This window comes from Anopheles marshallii, chromosome 2, assembly GCF_943734725.1.
Source record: "Anopheles marshallii chromosome 2, idAnoMarsDA_429_01, whole genome shotgun sequence".
Lineage (NCBI taxonomy): Eukaryota > Metazoa > Arthropoda > Insecta > Diptera > Culicidae > Anopheles > Anopheles marshallii.
This window is the reverse complement of record NC_071326.1, coordinates 22,344,790-22,367,403: the sequence shown is the minus strand read 5'-3', so window position 1 is coordinate 22,367,403 and position 22,614 is coordinate 22,344,790. Positions and strand designations below refer to the sequence as shown.

At 45.9% G+C, this 22,614-nt stretch overlaps 3 protein-coding genes across 4 annotated transcripts; 1 reads left to right on the top strand and 2 right to left on the bottom strand.

Moving 5' to 3' along the window:
* The first annotated feature begins 779 nt into the window (after nt 1-779).
* Nucleotides 780-21,515, top strand: LOC128707596 (cilia- and flagella-associated protein 298). Of its 2 annotated transcripts, XM_053802555.1 has the most exons (4): nt 780-918; nt 986-1,380; nt 1,448-1,675; nt 21,376-21,515. In XM_053802555.1, the coding sequence occupies exons 1-4, from the start codon at nt 780-782 to the stop codon at nt 21,487-21,489; spliced, it is 876 nt and encodes a 291-aa protein (XP_053658530.1). In that variant the 3' UTR covers nt 21,490-21,515. The 2 variants fall into 2 exon arrangements, with proteins under 2 accessions (XP_053658530.1, XP_053658529.1); XM_053802554.1 differs by lacking the exons at nt 780-918; nt 986-1,380; nt 1,448-1,675 and adding an exon at nt 17,525-18,972.
* Nucleotides 4,475-6,546, bottom strand: LOC128707599 (protein tipE). Its single transcript, XM_053802557.1, has 4 exons — nt 6,330-6,546; nt 5,898-6,267; nt 5,580-5,816; nt 4,475-4,523 (listed from the first exon to the last, which is right to left on the bottom strand). The coding sequence occupies exons 1-4, from the start codon at nt 6,544-6,546 to the stop codon at nt 4,475-4,477; spliced, it is 873 nt and encodes a 290-aa protein (XP_053658532.1).
* LOC128707598 (uncharacterized) lies at nt 9,470-10,825 on the bottom strand. Its single transcript, XM_053802556.1, has one exon. The coding sequence runs from the start codon at nt 10,823-10,825 to the stop codon at nt 9,470-9,472; it is 1,356 nt and encodes a 451-aa protein (XP_053658531.1).
* Nucleotides 21,516-22,614: the final 1,099 nt, after the last annotated feature.

The following is a 22,614-nucleotide window of genomic DNA, read 5'->3' as shown; positions in this document are numbered from 1 at the left end:
TTGTTCGTTTATGATAAGGCTTTGGATGCGTACTTGTTAAAAGTTGGGAGCGTCAATCCATTGTTTTGTTTCGTTTTAAAGTGTGGTTGGTGTGTTTTTCGTTTGTTTGTTTAATGAACTACCTGTACTCGACAGCTAACAGAGAGTACAATATGTGTACCGATCTTGAAGATCAATATGGAACTTACCGTGTGTAGTGCAGTAAAGACGCATTTGTACAGTTGTTCTAGATACTTATACATGCACAATTGCATTAAGGTGCAACATTACGGTCGTTCCGTACGTTTCCTACTAACTTATACCACCAGTTTTGATGTGCGTGCCCTCACTAAAATGTATGTAAATTATCGATGTACAATCATATTTATCAGTGTTTTGTAAATATATCAAAAGAAAGCTAGTGTTTGGGGCTAACGAATCGAAATAATACGCTCTTAATTGCATGAAAGAAACAGGTCTGCGCTTAGGTTCCGTTTAGTGTCATCAATTATAAGGATCGGATTTTCATTCGATATAAGGCTACGATCACTTATCATGTCTATGAATATAAAATATCTGCATTAAAATTTTATTCGTCCAGTACACAATAAACACATCACTCGAGTCATTAGAGCCATTGCTTAGCAACGGTTTCTTGCGCCATAATGTTATTTATAGTTGCTATGGTCACCAAGTTTGACAATTTCTATACGGTCTTCTGCCTCCCATTTGCGAGTGTGAACAGTGTAAGCTAGCAGAAAGCAAGTTTCGTACGAGCAGTGTGCTAAAAGTTTGTAAAAATGGTCCTGCTTCATGTGAAACGTGGCGATGAATCTCAGTTTCTGTACGAAACATCTACCGGCATCGGAATCGAGCAACTTGCCTACGAATTGGTAACCATTTACAACGGGCGTCTCAAAGTTAGCCGCGTATGCTCTGGTAAGTGTATGATTCCAATGATTGTGTCACTCATTATGGATAATAATGGCCAAGTTTTTCATTTTAGAAATCGAAGAACTGGCGAAACACGGTACCATGTTACCGCCCGATATGCTGGGCTTGACTGATGAGCAGGTCGAGGAGTTGCATCTCGTTGACGAATGGGCCGACAAGTGCGTACCGTCCGGAGGGTGGCGCTATAATCGAGATCCCGTCGGTCGCCGTAACGGCAGACAACCGCAGTTAAAGATGGGTGAAGTACTGTCAAAGGCAATCGAAGATGCAAAAGCTATGATTTCGAAGAAGCTAGCAACCGAAAACAAACCCCTAACGCAACGCATTGTGCAGGATGGTCTGGATTTGTTACGTGGCGCCGTAACGATTGTCTATCCAATGCAACTTCCACCGCATGATCCCATTCGAATGGAGTTTAGCAATACGGAAGATTTAAGTGGCACGCAAGTAAATTTCATCATGCCTCATGCTATCCTACAGTCGTCTAATTTTATACCGTTTCGTATACCTTCAGGCATCGCTGGAGGTGATCGAACCGTCCAAGGTTCAGCTGTGGTTTGCCGGAAAAATGATGCAAACCGACAAACGACTCGGAGAAATCGTAGGCGCGAACGAGAAAACCAAGATCATTGTAAAGCTTGCCAAGCTGAACGAGGGTGCGCCGGGTCGGGAACCAGTCATTTCGGAGGATGCGAAGAAGCAGATGATGATGCATGCCTATCGTCGCCAGGAACAGTTAAAGGTACGTAGGCATGTAGCATTATAATTACTATTGGTTCTATTTTCATTCCAATTACTGTTTTAAACAGTACACCTTTGTGTAACAGACTCCTTTCGGCTCGATGCTCTGTCATCACCGAAATTGAAATAAGCACGTGGTAGATTGTTTCCATTCTGTCTTTCAAGCATTGCTCTATATTTCATAAATATATTAGGTTTATTCAAAAATGTACAAAGTTTTTAGATGTGCTAGGTTTCATATCAAAGATTGATCGATAAAGCATTTCAAACTCACGGGCATTTTTTGTTTGTTTGCGTAAGAGTTGTCTGACATACTTTTGTAATGATTAAGCTGGTTTAGCTTTTGAAGTTATTTCTCTTTTTTTTTTTGGTTGATAATGTTGATTTAACCACTGTATCGTTTTCTTGCATTTTCTTCGCGATCCCTTGATTCTGAAGCTGTTTTTTATCTAAAAAAATATCGAAATTAGCTTCGTCTTACTCCACCACACGTGCCTTTTATTCTGTTTGAGAGTCCTATTATAGGCGTGTTGGGTTTAACAGTTCCGTATCGAAATAACAATAACGTGGGGAGGGAGGGGAAGGGAGGATAAAAACTGCCTTGAGAGGAAGTAGTTTCGTATGTGCATGTTGTGTTTTTTTTTCAGAAATATAGAAGGAAAAAAACATTCGCCGGTAAAATACTATCCGCTGCTAATCTGGTTAAATCTTTCTATTCTGTCTGTGTATCTAACTATAGAGATGACGTTCAACAGTTGTGAGATTCGTTTCGATTTTGTTTTCTATTTTGTCCATCGAAAATAGTGATGTAAACTTAACAATTGCACGCTATCAATGCTACAAACGGCGATGCGTGATTGATTCTTGTTGATCCCCGGCATGGTGTACACTGGTACACAGGTTGTACATGATGAACAGGATGATGATGATGCATTGAAGCCCGATCGTGCGATCGGCGATGGCCGAGATGTGTATGGCGTGGTGTGCTCCGCAATTTGTTGTCCTTCGGCGAAGGTAGCGCTTGGACGACCAGTAGGTCCGCGTATGCCATCCCCATACACAACTAGATTCTCTCTCGTTATCCGTTATGATTCTGCTCTAACCGTTCTCACTTGCTATTGGATGAACTCGGATTGTGGATATTCAATTTTCCACGACTCTTTCCTTCCGGTGCCAGGCGGCCGTTGTCGTTGCAGTAATGTTGTTGTAGTGATGGAGAGTAGATTATGCGTGTATAAAGGGGTTTATGTGTAGTACAGGGTTGTTGGTTTTTTTTTGGTATGGTTTCGGGGGACATACGGTTGTTCCACGGTGGATGGGGTGTCGTGGGAAGATATCGGGAGTAAGAGTTGTTTCGGGTTTATTTTTTACGGTGGTGATTGAAAGGAAAACAAAACGTATGTATTAGAGTAGAGTACGCTGTATTAGAGTAGAGTATGCTTGGTGGTTCTAGAACATCAGATTCAGAAACTATTGAAAGGTATAAATTATGCAAGCGCTTTTTAAAAAGATGCAGAAATAGAACAACGGCAAAACTTGTGAATTTGTGAGTTAGAAGCAAGGTTGCAAATGGAATGCTTCCGTTCGCAAGCTAATCGTTCAATGCGGTTGCAGTATTATTGAGGCCTTGCTGTTGTGTTCCTATTCCCCACGGCAAAAAAAACAACAAAAACTAATTCTTTGGTGCCTCTGGATGGTATTTCGTTTCGTTCATGGTTATGGTGAATGCGGTTGACGCAATGCTTAGTTATCACAGACTAAATTATATAGACTACGCTCAACACAACAAAACAGTTTTGCTATTCACTTGGCATTTATGAACAGGAAGAAATAGCAGCGCATGATCGCGTTCGTCTGACTCGATTCGATTGCCATAAAATGTATGTACACGTGTGTTTTCTTTTCTCTTCAGAACAGCGTTAGCTTGCGAGCTGCTCTATCGTTTGTACACAACTTTGTACACTATTTACAGTATCTACCGAATTTCGTTTCCAAGATTTGTTACACATGTAATTAACAGCTATTAAAGACTGACTGACTGGTAAAAGATCGGCAATCGGCAGACGCAGCTCGCAGTTGTTGACCCACAAAGCGAATGCAATGATACATTGATTTGGGCAAAATTATTGCAAAATGTCCCGAATTGTAAGCCCTGTTGAGTGCAGCCTCGCTAAGCGATGTAAAGCTATTTATATATATGTATAGATATTTACTATGCTATATGCAAAATACTATTTATCATCAGTAACGATCGAAGTATAGCAAGCGGACTGACAATAAACTGGGTGTGTTGGTGTACATGCACATGGAATGGAATAAAAAGAAGGGTGAAGGCAATAGTTTGGAAGTAGTTGATATAACTTGGCTATTGTATCTTATTTACTAGCTTTGGGTTTTAACGAATCCGTTGTCCTGTTGGTTTTGCTGATGTATGCAATACCATCACTAGTCGATGGATAGCCTTGATAGGCTCGTGTGCCTCCTCACCGAGACTTGGCCGCGAAGGTATGTATACGATCAGTCAAAAGGAACAGTAAAACTTAGCAAAACTCCCGCACTCCACAGCACTGGAGTCATGGAGGAATGTGTATAAAAAAAAAGATAAATACATGGATAATAACTCAAAATAGACGATTGTTTTGCTATTGCAATTCCAACATTTAAAATATACCGTGTGAAAGTGTACTTTATCAAAACAAAAACGCAAAAATCCGCTGCTTTGTGGTGAAACATTGTAAGGTGTGTAAACTTGTGTATGTGTGTGTGAGAGAGAGAGACGGTGTGTGTGTATTTTTATTTTTCAGTAGTCTAGTTCGTCTTCCTCATCGTCACTACGGCATAGAAGTTTGCTATAAAATACAGGGAAAAAGAAGAAGCACTTATGAGCATCATCAACGCGTAAGATGTGCGTAATTGTGGTAGTTAACAAAACAGATGGTAAATACTTTCTGCAAAAAATAGGACTCTAAACAAACTTGCATGAAACAGGGTTTTGGAGGAAAAAAAATCACGATCAGGTGATCTGGATCTCTGTGTCTATGTGTGGGTGCGTGTTTAACATGTTGTGTCCTTCTTTTCAATACTCTAGCACTTTAGGGACATTTTGTTTTAGTTGCTTCCTTGCAAATGCCGAAACGATAGTCTCACCTTGCAAGAAAGTGCGTATTTAAGGAGATATCTAATGATACAAAACATTTAAACATATCAAAAACAAAATTAGTTCAACAACTCCGTTACGTCAACGATCAACTTTGCCGTGACAGGTAGTAAAATTCGCATAACAAGAAGTGTGGTGCAGTGTTCAATTTTGGGTTTTTGTTGTTCAACAAGATACATCGCAAATAGTAGTACATTAGTGGTAAGATAGTAAAGGCGATAGGAAGAGAGCAAAAGAATCGGATACGAATCGTGAAATACAAATAAAGTACAGAGCAGAACGGGGAAAATCATAACACAAATACTTAATTTGATTAACACACAAACGCGTCTTGCGCACACATACATCGAGGGAGCTATGGCGAAAGGTTAGAAGAAACGTCGTTTAGATAGGTGAGTGGTGAAGTTATAGACGGTGCACGTTAGCCACCCGGAACGAACGGATCACGTTCCGATCGTAGCAAGTTTCGAGGCAGGAATGAAAACTGCACAAAATGGTGTTTTCGATTGACTGGTGCGCTAGTGAAGATGTAGGCAGTGAGTAAGGCGGTACCCCTAAATGTTCCTAAGGTGGTGATTCAAACTCCAGGCAGCAGAGAGTGTCAACTTCATGATGCTAGTGTGTAGTTGAGTGTATGTGGGGCAATGAAGATGTGTTAAGTTTGGAGTGGTGATGTGGGGCGAACTCGCGTACTTCGAGAGTACGCCAGCAAACGAGGAAGCCATGCGGTGCAGTCTACCGGACTTACTTCTCTTTCGTAGGATACTTCTCCGCGTAGACCCGAGGCGACTTGTGGCAGGCTTTATCACAGCAAGGACAATACCAGTAGCTCAGAACACCGATTGACACAGCGAACAGCACGTTCGGTATGATCAGCGATAGTATCAGGTGCTTCAGATTGTCATCCCAGGAGTAGCGAGCAACTACGATTTCTGGGTAGGCACGACTGTAGTAGCAGGGAAACGGTTCTCCAACGTGCGAGTAACTGTGTCGGAAGAACATAACGTTAGATGCTACTAGCAACAACGCCAGAGCTCTAGCACTTCACTCAAGGAGATCTACCTACCCGTACTGTTTAGCAAATTCCGAACAGTTCACTCGTGGTGGATACCCGCAACCTTCGGTGTTGACGAGAAACTTCGTATCCATGACGTCCCACTCGATGCTGTCCAGATCTCGCGGATGTTTGTGCCATTCGTGAAATGCTACCTTGGTGTAGTTAACCAGCAGCTGGTGACACCGGATCGCGGCGGTCGTGCATCCTTCCCGGCACGAACTCCACGTACAGTTACGCATCCCTTCCGCGTACACATGATCCGTCACGACGCACGTCACCGGTATGGGATCGTAATCCGCCACGATCGTTGATATTGCGGGATCCACCACGAACGGTATCAGAAAGAGAAATGCAAACACAGACAAGATGGCGGTGGTGCCTACAAAGTACACAAACAGTGAGTTCGATAATGTTGATGTTTGAATCACGAATGAAACCTACCTAGACAGAGGGATGTGTAGAATTTTGCCTTATCCAGAAACTCGGCAATGAGCTCCTCTCTGGTTGGTGGTCTGTCCTCCCGATTCGAAGTGCTGATACTCTGTCTGCTGTGTGTGAGGCTCGCCTTGCTGTTGTTCAAGCTGGGTTTGCTCATCGTTAAGCTCGGCGCCCCCGACAGCGTCGACGAGGACCCTCGGATATCGTTGATGGACCGCATGGTAGTACCGTGCGGGACCGTGCTAGTAGTTTTCCGGCAAAAACCGAAGGTATTGTCGTTCGCGACCCAGCTGCCACCCTGATGTCCTCTGTACGGACACACACACTCTCGCTCTCTCGTTATTAATGCCTCTTCAGCGGATTATCTGCTCTGGCTGAAGCGTCTTATCGTGATTTTAAGTTGTCATTGGCAGCCTAGATTCTGTGTTTCTTCCTAAACTTTTTTTTTACTGTTCAAGCAGATATTGTGTGTTGGTAGTAACGTGGACTTAACGGCTACTAAACGGTAGGGATCCTACCGCGACTGGTTGAAGAATATAAAATGTTCGAAAATCTTGCCTTGTGTCTTGTGGCAGCACAACAGGCAACGGTTTGCCAGCTTGTTGTGGTACTTGTTTCACGCCAACGCCAATTCTCCAACACCCGCTCGTATCATTTACAACTTCTTCTTGGAGCTCTGGGGCAGTCGCTCAAGTGCGCTAAGCGACGGTGAACCGTTTAATGTTCGATTTCGATCTAGCAGTAGTAGTAAGAGTAGTTGTAGTGTTTTGCTAATTAGCTTGCTTCTATTCCGGTTCGGTTACTAAAATATTGTTCTAATTCGTTCGGTGAAGCATTACAATCTGTGTTCGCTTCTTGCTCTACGGTACACGCATTCCTCTGTCTCTGGTAGCGGAGTGATCCCGCTGACGGGTTCCAGCTCCTGTTCGATGATCCAGCGTTTTGGTTCTCTCTTTTCGTCTGTTTCCTCCAACCACTGTATTGTGCGGCAACAGTGGTGGCAAATTTCCAGCCTAGCAGAAATGGGGCGAAAGTACACTCGACACGATATTCTATGCCACTTTGCCACAATATCCGGACGCTTGTGTTTTTAGCCGTGCGGTGTTACGCTTCGATGTCCGCCGTTTGGTGGCCCGTGCGTCCGGCCGGTATCTCGCTCGTCATCAGTTTACGGGAGTTTGTTTGTTGACAATGAAAATATCACTAAACGGGGGGGAGTTTTTGCCTCATATCTCGATGCACTTCCTTTCGCTAGATCGGATGCCTTTCCCTTTTTTTTCGTACTCTCTTCGTCACAAATTCGAACGTATTTCTGCTAAGTGCGAACGCAAGGCATCGATTGCATCGACAGATGAACAATATTGTTAAACAAAATGTGTCACGCTGATAAAATTACATATTACTTAACAGTACAATGGGTAACCCGACGGAGTAGTGGGGAAGGAAAGGTGGTTAGTATGGTCATCCACTGGCCCATTCGTGTGTAGCGCTTATCTAGTTTCGGTGTCGTGTTATGCCATGCGATTGTAACCACCAAGCAATCAGGTTCTTTTGATCGGATGAGTGCCAACTAGCCAGTACCTCTCTGGCAATCGTTACGAGTTGTGTATTGCTGGTGCATTGATAGCGCTGTGTTCGATCAAACGTTTTGTGGTTGAGAGCCACTAAGGAACACAAGGGTGAGCCCTCTTTAGTGGTGCTTGAGATCAGCTTTGCACAACCGACGACCGGCGTTTGTGGCGTTTTGTGCACTGGCTTGCGTTACAGTTCAGAGTTCCCCTCAAGGTATTGCAATGGTGCCAACCTTGCACCTCGTTCCGGTGACTTAGCTCGGCATACATGCAAGCATACTAAAGTGCAGAGGGATATCACACACCTGAACGGATTTAATTGCGAAACAATGCGAGCGCTGTGCTTTGTCCGTTTTTTTGTTGTTCATGCAGGACTCCTTCACGCATGAGCTGTGTCTGTGTGTGTTTGTGCGTATCGCAAAGGATCAGGTTAATGAAATAACACGTGTACAATAACAACGGGATAGTAGACATAGGCTCTCAGGCAAGGGTAGGGCGACGATAGACTGAAGAATACCGATTATCACACTGGCCGGAAACGGTTTTAGTGTAGAGAAAACACACCCGATTGATGAACTGGACTATCTTCTTGCAGGAGAGGAATGCCTGCAATATTGGAACGAGAGAAAAGTAGGAAAACAAACGGACATCAGTTCGGTCAGTAAAGCAAAATGTGTGACTCAAACGTAAAAAAAAATGGTTTGGGTAAAATTTTAACGAACTCTACTACCAGAATGGAAATATTGACAAAAAAAAAGTAAAACTGGAATACAAACTAAGAGGCGTATCATGACAGCGTAAATGACATCACCACCACCCAGCAGAACGAAAAGCAGCCCTCCGGGGGGATATAACGTAACGTGACGTAACGAACGGGAGAGTTTACTGTGCAGCACTGTAGCAGCACTTTCGACTAATTGAAGTGTGTGGACGTAATGTGATAACATTTGTCTGCCTTAAGCGTGCGTCCTGGCAGTCTGTGGCCACCCCGTCTCGCACAGACGTGTGTTCGGTCGGTGTGCCGAGCGGTGAGTTCAACGCTGGACGTGGCAGGAACGCTGGTCACACCTTTCGCTACACTCCAACACCATTGTATGGTACTACAAGCTGGCAGCAAATTCTCCCGCACGTTGCACAAAACACATACTTCCGCTGACGGAGGTGGAGGAGGTGCTTCTTTCCGTTGGCTGACTGGACCAATGGTGGGGCCGTGGCAATAGTTGGGTTACGGGAACGTTTAATACTATACTAGCTAAAGGTTTAGCATAGAGTGGTTGAGTCACAGCTGTTTCTTTTGCTTTATTTCCATCGGATGGTAAAGGCTTTGCGCTCAACAAAAGACGATAACGATTACGAAACAATGCAGACAAACTATGTATAACAGAAAAAAAAAACAAAAAACGAATGAAATGATTGGAAGTGATTGGGAAACGATAGATAGCGCGTTTAAAACACCGTCGGAGGTCGGATTTAAAAAAAAGGGATTTCGTTTAACTTGCGGAAAAGATACTAAGATGGAAGAGAGGGTAGTAGCAGGAAAGTATGAATTCGCAACGCCTTACGTGATGGATCTCAGAGAGCCATAACGGAGTCTCCACCTCCACCGCCGTCACCGGAGTTGGCTTTGTCCTGGTTCTTGGCGCCCCCGTTGGCCACCACCGGGTTCTTATCGCCACAACCCATGAACCGCATCTTCGCATCATCCCCGACCTGGATGGTGCGCTGGCAGAAGATGAGCGTCACGCAGGAGACGGCAAACAGTATCGTGGGCACGAAGAAGCCGACGATAAACTGTTTGTAGGTCGTTTCCAGATCGAACCGTGCCACCACCTGCTGCATCTTGCTCTTGGAGTAGTAGCACGGGAACCGTGCCCGCGCGTTATGATCGGTACCGTCCTTGCCGAACTCCTTCAGAAACTCCTTACACTCGTCCTGCAGCGTATTGACGCACCCTTCGAGATTGATCATCAGGCGGCTTTCGTTGGAGAGCGTGAGGTCCTGCTCCTGTGGTGCAATCACCTTGATCGGTTTCGACACGGCGTAGTGCAGATAGCTGAGATACGTAAAGTTGGTCAGATCGGTTAGTTCCGTTTTCTCCAGCACCGACCCATTCACGCAGTCGATCGCCTCGATACCGAGCGACGTGTTCTGGATGTTGTAGCAGGAGGACATGATCACCTTGTCCTCCGCCTCGTTCCACACCTCCTGCTTCGTTTCCATGTCTATCGCGCTCGAACATTGCGAAAGATAAACTTTATCTCCACTTAATAAGATCATGTTTTTGTTTCTGGTCGGTATGTCGACGCAACGACGATCGCAATTATATGGAGTTCTTATCTTTCGACATGTTCCCCGGTTACACGAGAACAGCCCGGTTATGTCGATGCAGGTAATTTTGCCCCGGCGCCCGGAACACTTCAGCGGTGGGTCCGTGTTTTTGAACACGCACTCGAACGCATCGGTAATGTTGATGCACATCCCGGTGCTGCAGTTAAACGTGCCGGTCAGGTTTTTACACTCGTCCGCAATGCACCGGGACTTTTTCGCATTCTCCTGATCGATGCCGTAGCACGTTTTGTTCGCGGAGTTGGTACAGTTCGTAAACAGCAGGCTGCTGCCGTTCATGCGCAGGTGCACGTAGATCTGGATGCACGCGCCGGACGTTTTGCTGAGGCACCACTCACCGCAGGAACCCCACTCGCAGGCGTCCTGGTTTAGGGCCCGGGTCGTTGTGCACATGACCGGCGTTTCGTCGATGCCACTCTTGAATGCGCGCGAGGACGGCATATAGATGGCGACGGTCAGGTACACGATCGCGACCGTACTCAGCACGAACGTCAGCTGACAGACGCAGATGACGCCGCAGATACGAGTATCCTGCGGCGGTATGATCAGATCTTCCTCCGGCGTTGGTTTCTTCTTGCCCATCTTTGCTGGACTTGCTGGTGCTCAGCTCACTTCGGGTCGTGCAGTAGATGATGCCACGCAGAGGGCCCTTCCAATTTACCCTGAGCAATACAACACTGTCTACGGCTGGAGAAGACAAATGCTTTTCTTTTTTTTTTGTTACCTACACTAAAGCAAAATTCTATGCACGATGGAGAAGGAAGAAATGAAGTTTAATGTTATTGGTACAACGTTGGTACTGGCTCTGCCGTCCGTTTGTACGTTCTCTACGCGTGCAGGATATTTATAAAAATGCATTCACTGCAAGAGAAAACATATCTTTCTCATCATATACAATGTAACCCCCACTGTAAGATGCAAACAACGTATGGCTCCATTTTGTTTTGCCATTAAAAAATGACGTACATTGTTGACCTGACCCAAATCGGTCTGTTTGGAAATCGTGTGGAGTGTTTAGAGCGCTTTCCTTTTTAAAAAGCAATATGCGTTACCTTGTTCCGACCGTCCTCAGTGGTGCTATCTTTTCCCAGACATCGGACCACCTGCGGCGGAGTATCAGCCTAGCGGCACCAGCAGTTTGTACGGCTTTTCGCACCACGGCGGGGGAAAGCGTCTGTGTCACACGGGAAGCAAACTAATCGTCGGTACTGCTGCACTTGCGAAGCCACTGCAGTATTTTCGGGCTCGTTCAGTCCCTCCCCCTCCCCTTTTGATGCTTCGTTTAGTGCTGATGGTTCACGATTCGAGTTCCACTCTTACTCCCTCTCGCGCGTACTCTCTCTTGCTCTCTCGCTTTCTCTAGCACACAATTACACCTCTCTTCCGCTGCTATTGCTGGCAGTTGAATTTTCTTTTTTTTTTCACTGCCTGTGTGTCACACACGATGAGTAGAACAAAAGTTCATTAAAACGTATCGCTCGCTTTTTCACACCGCTTTAATCGTCGCCGTTCCTCGCTGGCCGATGCGGGTATTTTCATCGCCAACGAAGGGAACCTTTTCCGCGATGTGCCTCTCAACTATGTGTCCTGTACATGCTTCCTTTTCCTTTGTTGATGGCAATCACATTCGGGTGTTTTCTGTTTTCCTTGCCTTGTGGACAATTCTTGCAATACTTTGCCACCTTTTGTACGTTAAAGTTGGTAGTAAAGGAAAAATCCCTTCAATCGATCCGCGGTGTACACTGCTAAAAGGGACGAGAAAAATCAATTTTCCTGCCTTCCCAATTAAAGCTTCCCCGATATTAAGCTTTGAAGCAAATCACCGTACAATGCTATCGCCGCAATTTATAACCTGTGCGCTTCAGGTAAATTGAAGGGATAAGTTTCACGAAATACACTAATTTCTTTCCTACCTAGCACGAGGTTCCTTAGTCCTTAAAGCCCACACACACACACGCACGCACACATACACACAGACACGATGGTGAACAAGTGACTTGCGGAATCTATGAAGAACTCTGCAGTTTTCAACGCAAGTTTGCCAATTGTTTGGTACTGCCACGAGCTCACTCAACTCCAGCACTTGCCGTTTGAATTGCTTTCAATGTTGCAATGCAGTTTGCAATTACATGGTAGTTTGGTGTGAATATCTATTTCCTCTAATTAATACACTGCGCTTGCTGGAACGATGACGAAGTCCTACCGCACACGCTTCGATCTCGTCATCTACCCTATGAATGAAATTGCTGCCCAAGGAAAAGGAGCAAAATTTTCTCACTCGAATGTTCTTCCGGCGACCGATGGCGAAGCGGAGTGCGCAGGCTCACGACGAAAAAGCTCGCGCCTCCACACACATTGCACACGAACGTTACGGTTGTCGTTTGTCGTCAGCAGGACGACACTCCTCTTTGATTGATAGTTCGGAAGTTAGGATTTACTGCGATGGTTCGGGTGTTCGGCTCTAACACTTGAAGGGAAATGTTTTTTGGTATTTGTTTATTGGAAAAATTACAAATTTTTTGATGCATTATTAATCAGATTTAGTGAGATATGTGTATGAAATTTAGAGCAATATTGGATAAATATTACAATAAATTGTTTAATTTGACAACCCTTTTTCAATGGAGACGCCTGGTTGTTTATCACATGTTTAGATGTTGATAGTATAATAAGGATAGATAAGGTATATTGTTATTAATATGTTATAATTACTATAACAAGCCGATTTTTTCTTATATCTACGTCCTTACAAGAGAGGTACTGAACCTGGGCAAGAATATCTACTATTTTAAATTATTTACACCTTCGAAACATTCCTACTTGCACGCAAGGTTGTGCACAAGCGTCAACTTCACGAAGCGAAAATCTCTTTGTTGTTGTTCGTGAATCCTTTTTGTCGCTGGTCCTGTCAAAGCGCGCTCAACAGGAAGCTTTCGGAGACTCGGTTTGCTCCGCCATTATACGCTCGCTCAGGATACCGTACTGCGGGAGAGCCGATCCCGCGATATCCCTGCACGGCTGAGCAGCGATATGGTGGTGGTGCCGTTTTTTTTCCAGAGCATAGAACTGCCAGCCCTAGCTAGCAGGGGTCAGTCGCTGTTCAGTACGTGAGCACGTTCAAATGTGATAATATCCATAAGCTCTATGTTTAGGAAAACTTTAGTTTTCTTGTTTGATCAGTTGTACATAGTGCAGCATTTGCAAGACGGGGTGAACAGTGTACTACAATGGTCGTCAGATGAGCGGGAGTACGGGAGAAAAAAAAAACGTCTCCATGGCGCTTGGTGTGTGAGGTTGGTTTCGGTTGGCACCGTGTACCGCATCTTGGCTCCCTCGAAGCCCCGAAACGGGACGGTTTGCTCCTTGCACACGCACAGCGACACACACGCTCGTTCGCATACAAACAGGGCCCGTGGCGGATGGACGGATTTATAAGAAACCGTGCAGCGATCCTGGAATTTTCCCCTTGAACGTTTCTCCAGCAGACTGTGGTCTTTTGTTTTTCGTTCCATTGTTTTAGTGTATCGAAACATTCTGATGTGTTACTATTTGCCTGCTAGTGTGAAGAGTGCCGTGCAAAGGAAACCGAGCATCTTCAGCCATGTTCGTGAGTCGCCCACCACACTTTGTGGGTAGCAAGAGCCACCATTAACTTGTAGTCTATTTCTGTAAAAGCACCCCGCATCGAAGGGGCAGATTTTATAAAGCAAAAAAAAATGGAGTTACCTCACTGTGACAGGACTCTTGGTTTATATCCTGCTCATTTCTAGAAAGGTTTCCACCTTCCCCCGATAAAGGAGGCTCCCTACACCACAATGTCGCGGAAGCAATGCAAAGTGTTGGTGAAAAATCAATTTTTTGTCTTGCTTTGCGTCGATTCTCCATCGCTGGAGTTTTGCGAAATGCCCGAAACCCACGACACACGAGACAAGGTGTCTCGGAAATATGGTTGTACGTGAATGTATTTTTTTGTTTGTTGCTCCCCAAGGTTTCGTCCGGTTTCGCTGGCGAATAATCCGGAGGAGTAACGGTGGCCTGTGCTCCTTCGTGTGCCGCAGGTGGATTGGGGAGCAGTATTTGATTGTGTCACTCGGGTCCACGGGTGGAGAGTTGCCTTTTCATGCTAAAACGTCATTTTGATGTAATGCAAAACTCCCGTTTGCGGGGCGACACACGGCGCTCTACCGAGTAGGCACCCGGTTGGTTTGGTCTGGCCACCGTAGCCTTACTCACAAACCGTGCTTTTTAAAGTTTTGCGGAAAGAAAAACCAATCACTAGCAAAACGACAACGGCTCGGTAACGATCTGCATTAGCTGGCTTAGCACGCAATCGGGGCAATGGTGGGCGAGCGCTCCCGGGGATTGAGCGTAATTTGTCCCTAGCGGTGGTGGCAAACGGAACGGTGACTGGTGCTACTCGGAACTGAAGGTGACGGGAGACTTGTTGTTGTTGTTTCTTTTTTTTTTCAACGTACAAATTACTCCAGAATGAGTTAATGGTGCGTGGAATTCTTGTACGGAAACGGGTTTAGAAAGGTGCACGTTCAAATTGACCCGCCACGGGTTTGCGTGACGCAGAATGTACGCGGATGTTGTTTTTTCTTCTACGGGGATTCGTGATTAGTGCAGTGCAGTGATGTGTGCTAGAAATTTGCTGAAATCCGCATGAGGATCTCAAGTCGTTCGAGAGCTAATTTAAAATGATCGAAACGCTATTTTGCGCACGAAAAACGAAACAAGTGGATTCAGTGGAGCAAACCAACGGCAAGCGTACAGCCGTGCCGTGCGAGGACAATCGAGATGGAGTCACCGGGGACGGTTAGCGGATCGGTTCAAATGTCATCGTCACCGTGTGGCAGGGCAATTGGAATCGGCTTGATTTGTCCCACAAAGCGTAGAATGCGTCACTGCAGAAGGTGAAGGTTCCCCGCCCGAGTAGTTGAAGGGCGTTGAATGGACGAAAAGGATACGGTGCCGTGCATCGTCCGTGCCCGATACATATACGTGGGACTCACTCACGTAACAATCCTTTGCGTGTGTGTGTGTGTGTTGATTATCACGAAACGTCACGGATACGTTCCGATGTGTGGGGTTTAAACCGAGGAGTTCCGGGTCGAGGTTGTTGGGTGTTGGGGGTGGGAAAAAAAGGGAGGGGTTGTTAATAATTTAAAGTGTAAACTTGGAGGCCGAAGGGATTCGATTTTTGTTACCATCACTTGTTTTCCTCCACCCTTCACCCATAACCCCTCCGCCGGTTGTGACTTTCGATCGAGGCCCAAGTATTAGCTCGGGAGGGAATATGAATATCGCTACACAATTCGGTACAAAAAGCCACGTGCGTGCGACTGGTGTGTCTTTGCGTGTGTGTGTGACTGTGAAGGAACCGTGTAAAGAGTTCTGGCCACTTTTTCTTTAAATCAATAACAAAACACACACACACGCACACATGAAAATGATACGGTTCGGACTATGACTTTGAACGTGCCCCGCCAGGAGGAGCAAAAAAGGGGTAAAATTGTGGGGTGGAAACAGAGCAGAAAAGCGAAGCGAATACGACAGATAAATAAAATAATTTATAATTCAAAATCACAGTGTGAAGCACACATGCAATAGTGTTATGTAAAGCCGGCAGGGAGAGAATGTGCGGGATGGAGCCGGCAGTAGCAGCAGCAGAAGCACCAGCACCAGCTAGCAGCAAATCGTAAAGGATAAAGAGTGAAACAGTGTCGAAAAAGTGAGGAGGAGAACAAAAATAAGCAAACAAACGTACACCAGTCAAGGATCGGTTCCAGCACCCCAATGGTGGCCGAAGTGTGGTAACGGAATATATACTCCACTGTACCGGAGCATGCAAAGCACAAAGACACACACACACACCGAGCGACTTCGTAGCTGTGCATCTCCGGCGTGTGCGGTTTGGTGTTCCTCGGCGTTTGGATCGAGTCCTTCTTATAAATGGTGCGGTGATAGTCTCGGCGGGGAAATTCGAGGAACACCGAGACACAGTGGCCAAATGGTGAACCAATCCTAAGTGTGGTCCAGCGTGGTCCAACCTCTGTTAGTGCTCACGCTCGTTCGGTCGGGTACGCTCGTGAAGGCAGTGTTGTTATACTACCGTGCACTAGCTCTCCTACTGCTACTGCCGTTGGATTGACCTCTGTGTGTGCGCGCGTGTAGATAAATATAGTGTGAACGGATGGATGTGGTGCCAGCCATCCTGCGACCGGCGCTCGAGAACGAACAGTAGAGCAGTAGAGACATTAACTGCAAAAACAACCCAACAGAACAACAACACCAGCGAAGAATCGTCGCCGGGGTCGCAGCTTGGAGCCCGCGAAGTATCGTAAACGTCAACCATTTTTCCAACTCCCCCCTCCCTCCCCACTCCCGGCGCTTCTCTACCACCTGTCCCAGTGCCTTCCCGCCGTTGACGGGGGCTTTTACTGGGCTTTTACCACCGTTTTGTCCACCAAGTGAACCGAAGGCGAAGAAAATTCGCACACCACACGCGTGCTTTGTTTTGCCGTTGTTGTCTTTCTTTGTTTGCCCTTTTTTTTTCGCTGCTTTTCCCACTGCTGGCCACTCTTTTTTCCGTTTCGGTGGCATTTTGCGTTATGTTTTTCCTTTAGTTTTTTTTTTCGCCCCTGTTTGTTCATCCGCAACACGCCAACCGAAAGGCGTTCGTTTCGCTTTACCAACGATCGGAACGACCCGAAACGCACGGGCCCATCTGACGCTTGACATCCTGGAAATAATCACTCCCACTCACCCCGGGCAGGTGGGTGCAATAAAAACACGCGGCACCACGCGAGACTGTGCGGAGAAAATGTACGTGCGGCACAACCCTCGGGAGTGTTGGTTCGTTTTCGTAAGAAATTGTTTCGATTGGTAAGAAGGGCGGAACGGAAGACGGGTGGTGAGCTGACCCTTACCGTTGCGGTACCCGCTTGCGTACGGATGTATGATGGATCCTCCATAGACGTGAACCTGATCATCAACAGCACCCCGTAGTGATAGTGGTGTGTTGCGAAAGGGTCCGCAACAAGTGTCGTTTTTTTTTATTCGCGCGCAAAGAAGAGTGCGACACCAGATCGTTGTGGCAAGACCACCAACATCCCAACAGGAGTTGTTGGCGGAACTAATCTAGCGGCGGGCTTTTTACACGCAGACCGTGCTACTCTGAGTCACTGAATACGCACACGGTACGCACGCACCAGAGTATATAAAGCGCCAGTATATCAGCCACCAAACCGCGTAGTCGGTCCTCTGCAGACAGTAGATATGGATGAGGAAATCGTCGAACGTACATTCCGCGAAAAGGCACTGTTCTACACTACCGCCTTCTTTATCCTGCTTGGCACCTTTAGCCTGTTCGCTTTCCTGTTTCTGGTACCGTTCGTGATCGAGCCCGCATTCCAGACCATCTTCATGCAGTTCGATGAGTCACCGGCCCTGTGCGTGACCGCCTACAATGAGCATCTGTACGGGGCGAAAAACTGCTCCTGGGCGTCGTGTCGCGAAGGCTGCACCAAGGACATCTACGAGTGTCAGCAGATACGCGTCAATTATAAGACGGCCGCGCAGCTAGCGGCGGCCGCAGCTAAGGAGGCCGCCGGTGGCGGTGACACGCACGGTACGGCCCCATCGCACCTGGCGTCCGCCGCGGGCCCACCGGCCCAATCGACGGCGGTAATCGCTTCAACAAAACCCACTGGTGATAGTAGCATTAGTCGTGAGGAGAGTAGAGATAATAGTATAGCTAGTAGTACCAATAGCGTAGGCAACCCGGCTAGCAAGCAGCCGATCAGCACGTCCGACGGAGCGTCATCATCGTCCCGGTCGAATGCCAACAGTAGGTACGGTAGCGCGCTGAATCGCTTCGAGCGTGCGATCCGGGCCGATTACGATTATGGCGACATGGCGATGGTGGAGAACAGCAACGGGTTGAACGGGTTCGGCGACCCCAAGAACGGATTCATCAGCTCGATCATCGACGACGAGAACGCGTTCATCGAGTACCCGGAGGAAATGACCGGCCTGATGGGGAACAACTCCGAGTGGTACTTTACCGGCGCCCGGCTGTACCCGAACGTGAAGGGTTGTGGCTATCCGCCGATGCTGAACTGCACGATCTGGACGAAAAAGTACTGGACGATCGGGACGAACTTCACCTGCTACTATTCGCGCGTCGATCCGGAGCTGGTGATCAGTGATCTGGACATGTGGCAGAACACGCTCAATCTGGTGTACGCCATGGCGATCCCGATACCGTCGTTTATCATCTCGGTGATCTATCTCGCGTTCGCGTACTTCGTCATCTTCAACGAGGATGAAGAGGCGGCACTGCTGGACAAGAATGGGGAGGATGATACCGGGGAGGACGATCTGCAGGAGACGGACGAGGGTAACGATAACAAGATCAACAACGAGAACGAGGTGGAGGTGACGGCGAACCACATCAACGAGAAGCAACAGCAGCAGGACGGGGACGATGTGCATACGACGACCACTACACCGATCCAACCGCTACCGAACGGTACTGCCAACTCGATCAACAACACCAACACGACGGCGACCACCAACACGAACGGTTCGTCCAAACCGATCACGCCGAACTCCACCTCCGACCTGAACTCGTTCGGCCATCAGCTGAAGGTGAAGATGGCGGACGAAATGTCGCGCGAAAGCATCGACGGTGGTTTGCTTTCGAACTCGGCATCATTTCAAGGGTTAGTACGGTGTCAGCCATTCGAATGTCCTTGTACGCCACTTGTGGGCAGATTCGTCCAAAGATTATGTTTTCTTTTGTTTTATTGCTCAAAAATATGTTTCGACTTTTGTCCCGCACTACAAACAAAGCCCTCTTTCCCAATAATACGTTCTACAACAACGGTGGTTTGGTCGTTAAAACTAAGTCCAATAATGCCCCTTTCACGAGTCTGAGTGGAATTTGGTTACGAAACCACCGGCACTGTCAGAATTGGTTTGGAATTTTTCAATACTGTTGATGCGGACGGGTAAATTCCACGCCCGTCATTCTACATTAATAGGCCGGTACGGTTGTAGGCTGCTAGGTGTCGCTGCTGCAGGAGCCCGTACGGCACTGCTAACAGCCAGCTGTTTTATGGTGCATAATTGCGATGTGATGCCATTTGACGTGGCTTCCGTTCATTTCTCCGCTCGGTATTCCGGTTTCTTGCCGAACGGATCTGCCTGATGGAATTTGTACCACATTGGTGGTAGTAGACAGCGGTAACGATAGTAGTGGTAGTGGTAGTAGTAGTAGCAGTGATGGTGCAGAATGTGTCATCGATCAAAGCAATGGGTTTTTGCGTGCCGCGCGCCATCGACAAAAGGGAAGCAAAACGAAAGGCCAATGGAGGCCAAATTAGCGGTCGCCAATGGGTTAGCTTAGCGATTATCGATTGCACACAACTGGTGCCCGTTCTAGTGGCGCCGGGCTAGAATTAACGTCCCACATCCGTTGTGTGCCCCCATTTACGATAGCCCTGCTTCGACGGACAAGCTGGGTGCATTGCAACAGAAAGGGACATGTGTGTGTGTGTGTGTGCATGTCGACGTTTATGACGTAGCGCAACGAATGCAATTTGGTGCGAGATTTTTAATTCAATTTTTTGGCGCCAAAACATTCTGGAAACCCGAATGACCTGCCTGATTTGCATGTCATCGTTGCCGTCGGTGCCATCGACTTATTGCGATACTGCGCGACATCGCTGCCGGTAATCATTCGCCGCACTCGACGGTCCCTAGCCAAGAATATGCAATTGAATTGGACCGCGGCCAACCACCATATGGGTGGGCACGCGATTGTGTAAGGTGCGCTTCATTTGCAATTTTCTCGACTTTTTTTTTGCAAAGCGAGGTTCGGTGTATCACATTTGGCTGTATCGTGAGTGCCAAAAGGTTTTAATTGAAAAATATCCCTCATATCTTCGTGCATATTTGTTGGCTTTGTGAAAGCATCGATAAAGTTGGTTGGAGTTTATTGTGAAGGGTTTGTCACGTGGAATTTGTGTAAATATTTTCAAAATTTTATTATTTTTTCCAATCATTGAATACGTGAATGCCATTGTTTCTCCTTTGTTTTAGATATTTCGCTTTAATTTTGAGCGAATTAGATTTCGATGCATGAATCTGAATGAATCTTTAATGCAATCGAACAAATGACTCGGCATCTAAGTTATGAAAATTTATAAATCTCCAAAGACTCATTAGTAATTTGCTTTGCTCAACAAACCTACCAAAGAATCTCTAATCTCTACGAATCTCCCAGGGTTAGACAGTTAAATCGTGGCGCTTGAATTCTTCATCATCTTTCGATTATCGATCCAATTATCCAGGAGTAACGTGTCTTTTTCTTAATTTTTAGTTTTTAGTATTTATTTCAATATTTTACCATGAGGACGAGCTCAACAAGAACAAATTCTTGGGGATAAAAGATTCCAGCCCAATGTACTCAATACTGGAATGGCTTTACGCTAAGGATTCATCTGAATGACACTTCTTAAAAGATTAATTAAGGGGATTGTTTTGATTTTCTTTCCATTATTGCAGAAATTTGATCGATAACAAGGATCGATGTTAAATTATTATCTGATTGCTTGCGTTACCAAAATATGATTTGAATGCAATCCGAATTCTAGTAGTCTGGCAGTTTTTAAACCTATTTTTAATTTCTCTTTTTCATTCAATATAATCACAAACTACTTGGCACGTTTACTGGAAACCTATTAGACATTAAGGGAATATTATAGTTTTTTTTTATCAACGATCCGGCCTCTACGAAGTCCATCGTTTCGCAGGTTGCCATCAAAGGGGGCACTTTGTAACTCATTGTAGGCCAAAATTATATTTGACGATGTTTCTGGCAGTATAAATATGTTTATTACATGTGGGTATTACGTTTATAGTTAACGCAAAAACAACGGCTCGGAACAACGGAAATCGTCTTATTTCAGGCAGCCAGAGTGTATTGTGTTTTTCTTTATTTGTTTTCTTTGTCTTCTTACTTCCTTTCTCGTAATGTGTTGTTGGTTAACTATTGTTTCAACTATATTTTTCAAACGACTTTTAGAAACGTAATAACTAATTTCTCTTTTATTTTTTTACAGAAACTTGAGCAAGACGATGACGACCAGTATCTCGACTCCGCCTGGTCCGATAGCCGCAGTCTGAAACGTCAAGTGCACGGTCTGGAGGACGTTAAGTTTAAATTTACTAAGTAAGAATCTGCTTATCTTATGATTGTTAAAGTGCGCGAGCCTGTGCGAATGAAGCAAAATACTTCTAGTAAGGAGACCGGCCATTACCTTTGCCCGGCACGGACCTTTGCAAAACGCTGCAAACGACTAATTCCCGCACTAACTAGCGTAACCATTATACCGTTCATGCGCATTCTAGCTAAACGACCATAAAACGCATGCAAAGCAAACGTGTAACGTGCACAAAACCGACAGCAGAGCAACCGTTGTGACCGGGGGCATGAAGACAAAGAAAATGACAAAGAACAACAACAAAAAAGGAAACCAAAATTGCACAAAAAACCCTGCACCAGAACAAAAGCGCTACGCTCCCATAGTTTGGGACTAATATTTAAGCTGTTTCTAAAACTAGCAAAACAAGGGCGCTAATATATGGACACACACATACTAAGCTCCATTTCGAAACAAATCATGCCAAGCTCAGCGTTAGGTAGCGCAGAAGGGAGTTCCAGTTGCAAAGAGAAAGGGTGAAGCAGGCAAGCAATGATAAAACATACACTGTATTCTTAATGATCACCGCAATTCGGCGCACGATTAAGTGCAAACCCCCTAACCAAGGATGCGTTGCATTCGGCAATGTTTACGCTGTATTCGCTTTTTTTTTAATTTAGATGTAACAAAAATACAAACTAAAATCGTATTCACTGCACACTGCATGCAACATTTGCTTTTGTGCGACAGACGGAAGAAATGGGCCAAAGAATGTTTTATTACCTTTCCCTAGCAGTGTCTAGTTTGATGGCAAATGGTTTAAAATCTGCAGTGCGCAACTTACGCATGATGTACGTCAGTAAGATACAAAAGAAAAGAAAACTTAATCTTATTTGCCTTTTTTCGGACAGGAACACGATCAGTGATTGCACATTTCTTCGATTGTGAAGTTAGTGAACGCAAACTGGTATCTAGTTGTAGATCGAAGATCGGAGCTGTATGCACAACTCTATTGCCTCGTAGTGAAGATGACCATAGGATGAACAGAATGAGAGGACGGACGGAGACGGGTCGTACACGTACATAAACACAAAAAGATGGTATCAAGCGTTTCAGGACGACTAACTATAATTGTGCAAAATTTTATTGCAAACCCGA

Coding starts and splice junctions, on each gene's coding strand:
- LOC128707598 (XM_053802556.1), bottom strand. CDS start 10,825: ATGGGCAAGAAGAAACCAACGCCGGAGGAAGATCTGATCATACCGCCG.
- LOC128707596 (XM_053802554.1), top strand. CDS start 17,525: ATGGATGAGGAAATCGTCGAACGTACATTCCGCGAAAAGGCACTGTTC. Junction 18,973..21,375: donor AACTCGGCATCATTTCAAGG/GTTAGTACGGTG, acceptor ATTTTTTTACAG/AAACTTGAGCAAGACGATGA.
- LOC128707599 (XM_053802557.1), bottom strand. CDS start 6,546: ATGCGGTCCATCAACGATATCCGAGGGTCCTCGTCGACGCTGTCGGGG. Junction 6,268..6,329: donor CTACACATCCCTCTGTCTAG/GTAGGTTTCATT, acceptor TGTACTTTGTAG/GCACCACCGCCATCTTGTCT. Junction 5,817..5,897: donor GAATTTGCTAAACAGTACGG/GTAGGTAGATCT, acceptor CTTCCGACACAG/TTACTCGCACGTTGGAGAAC.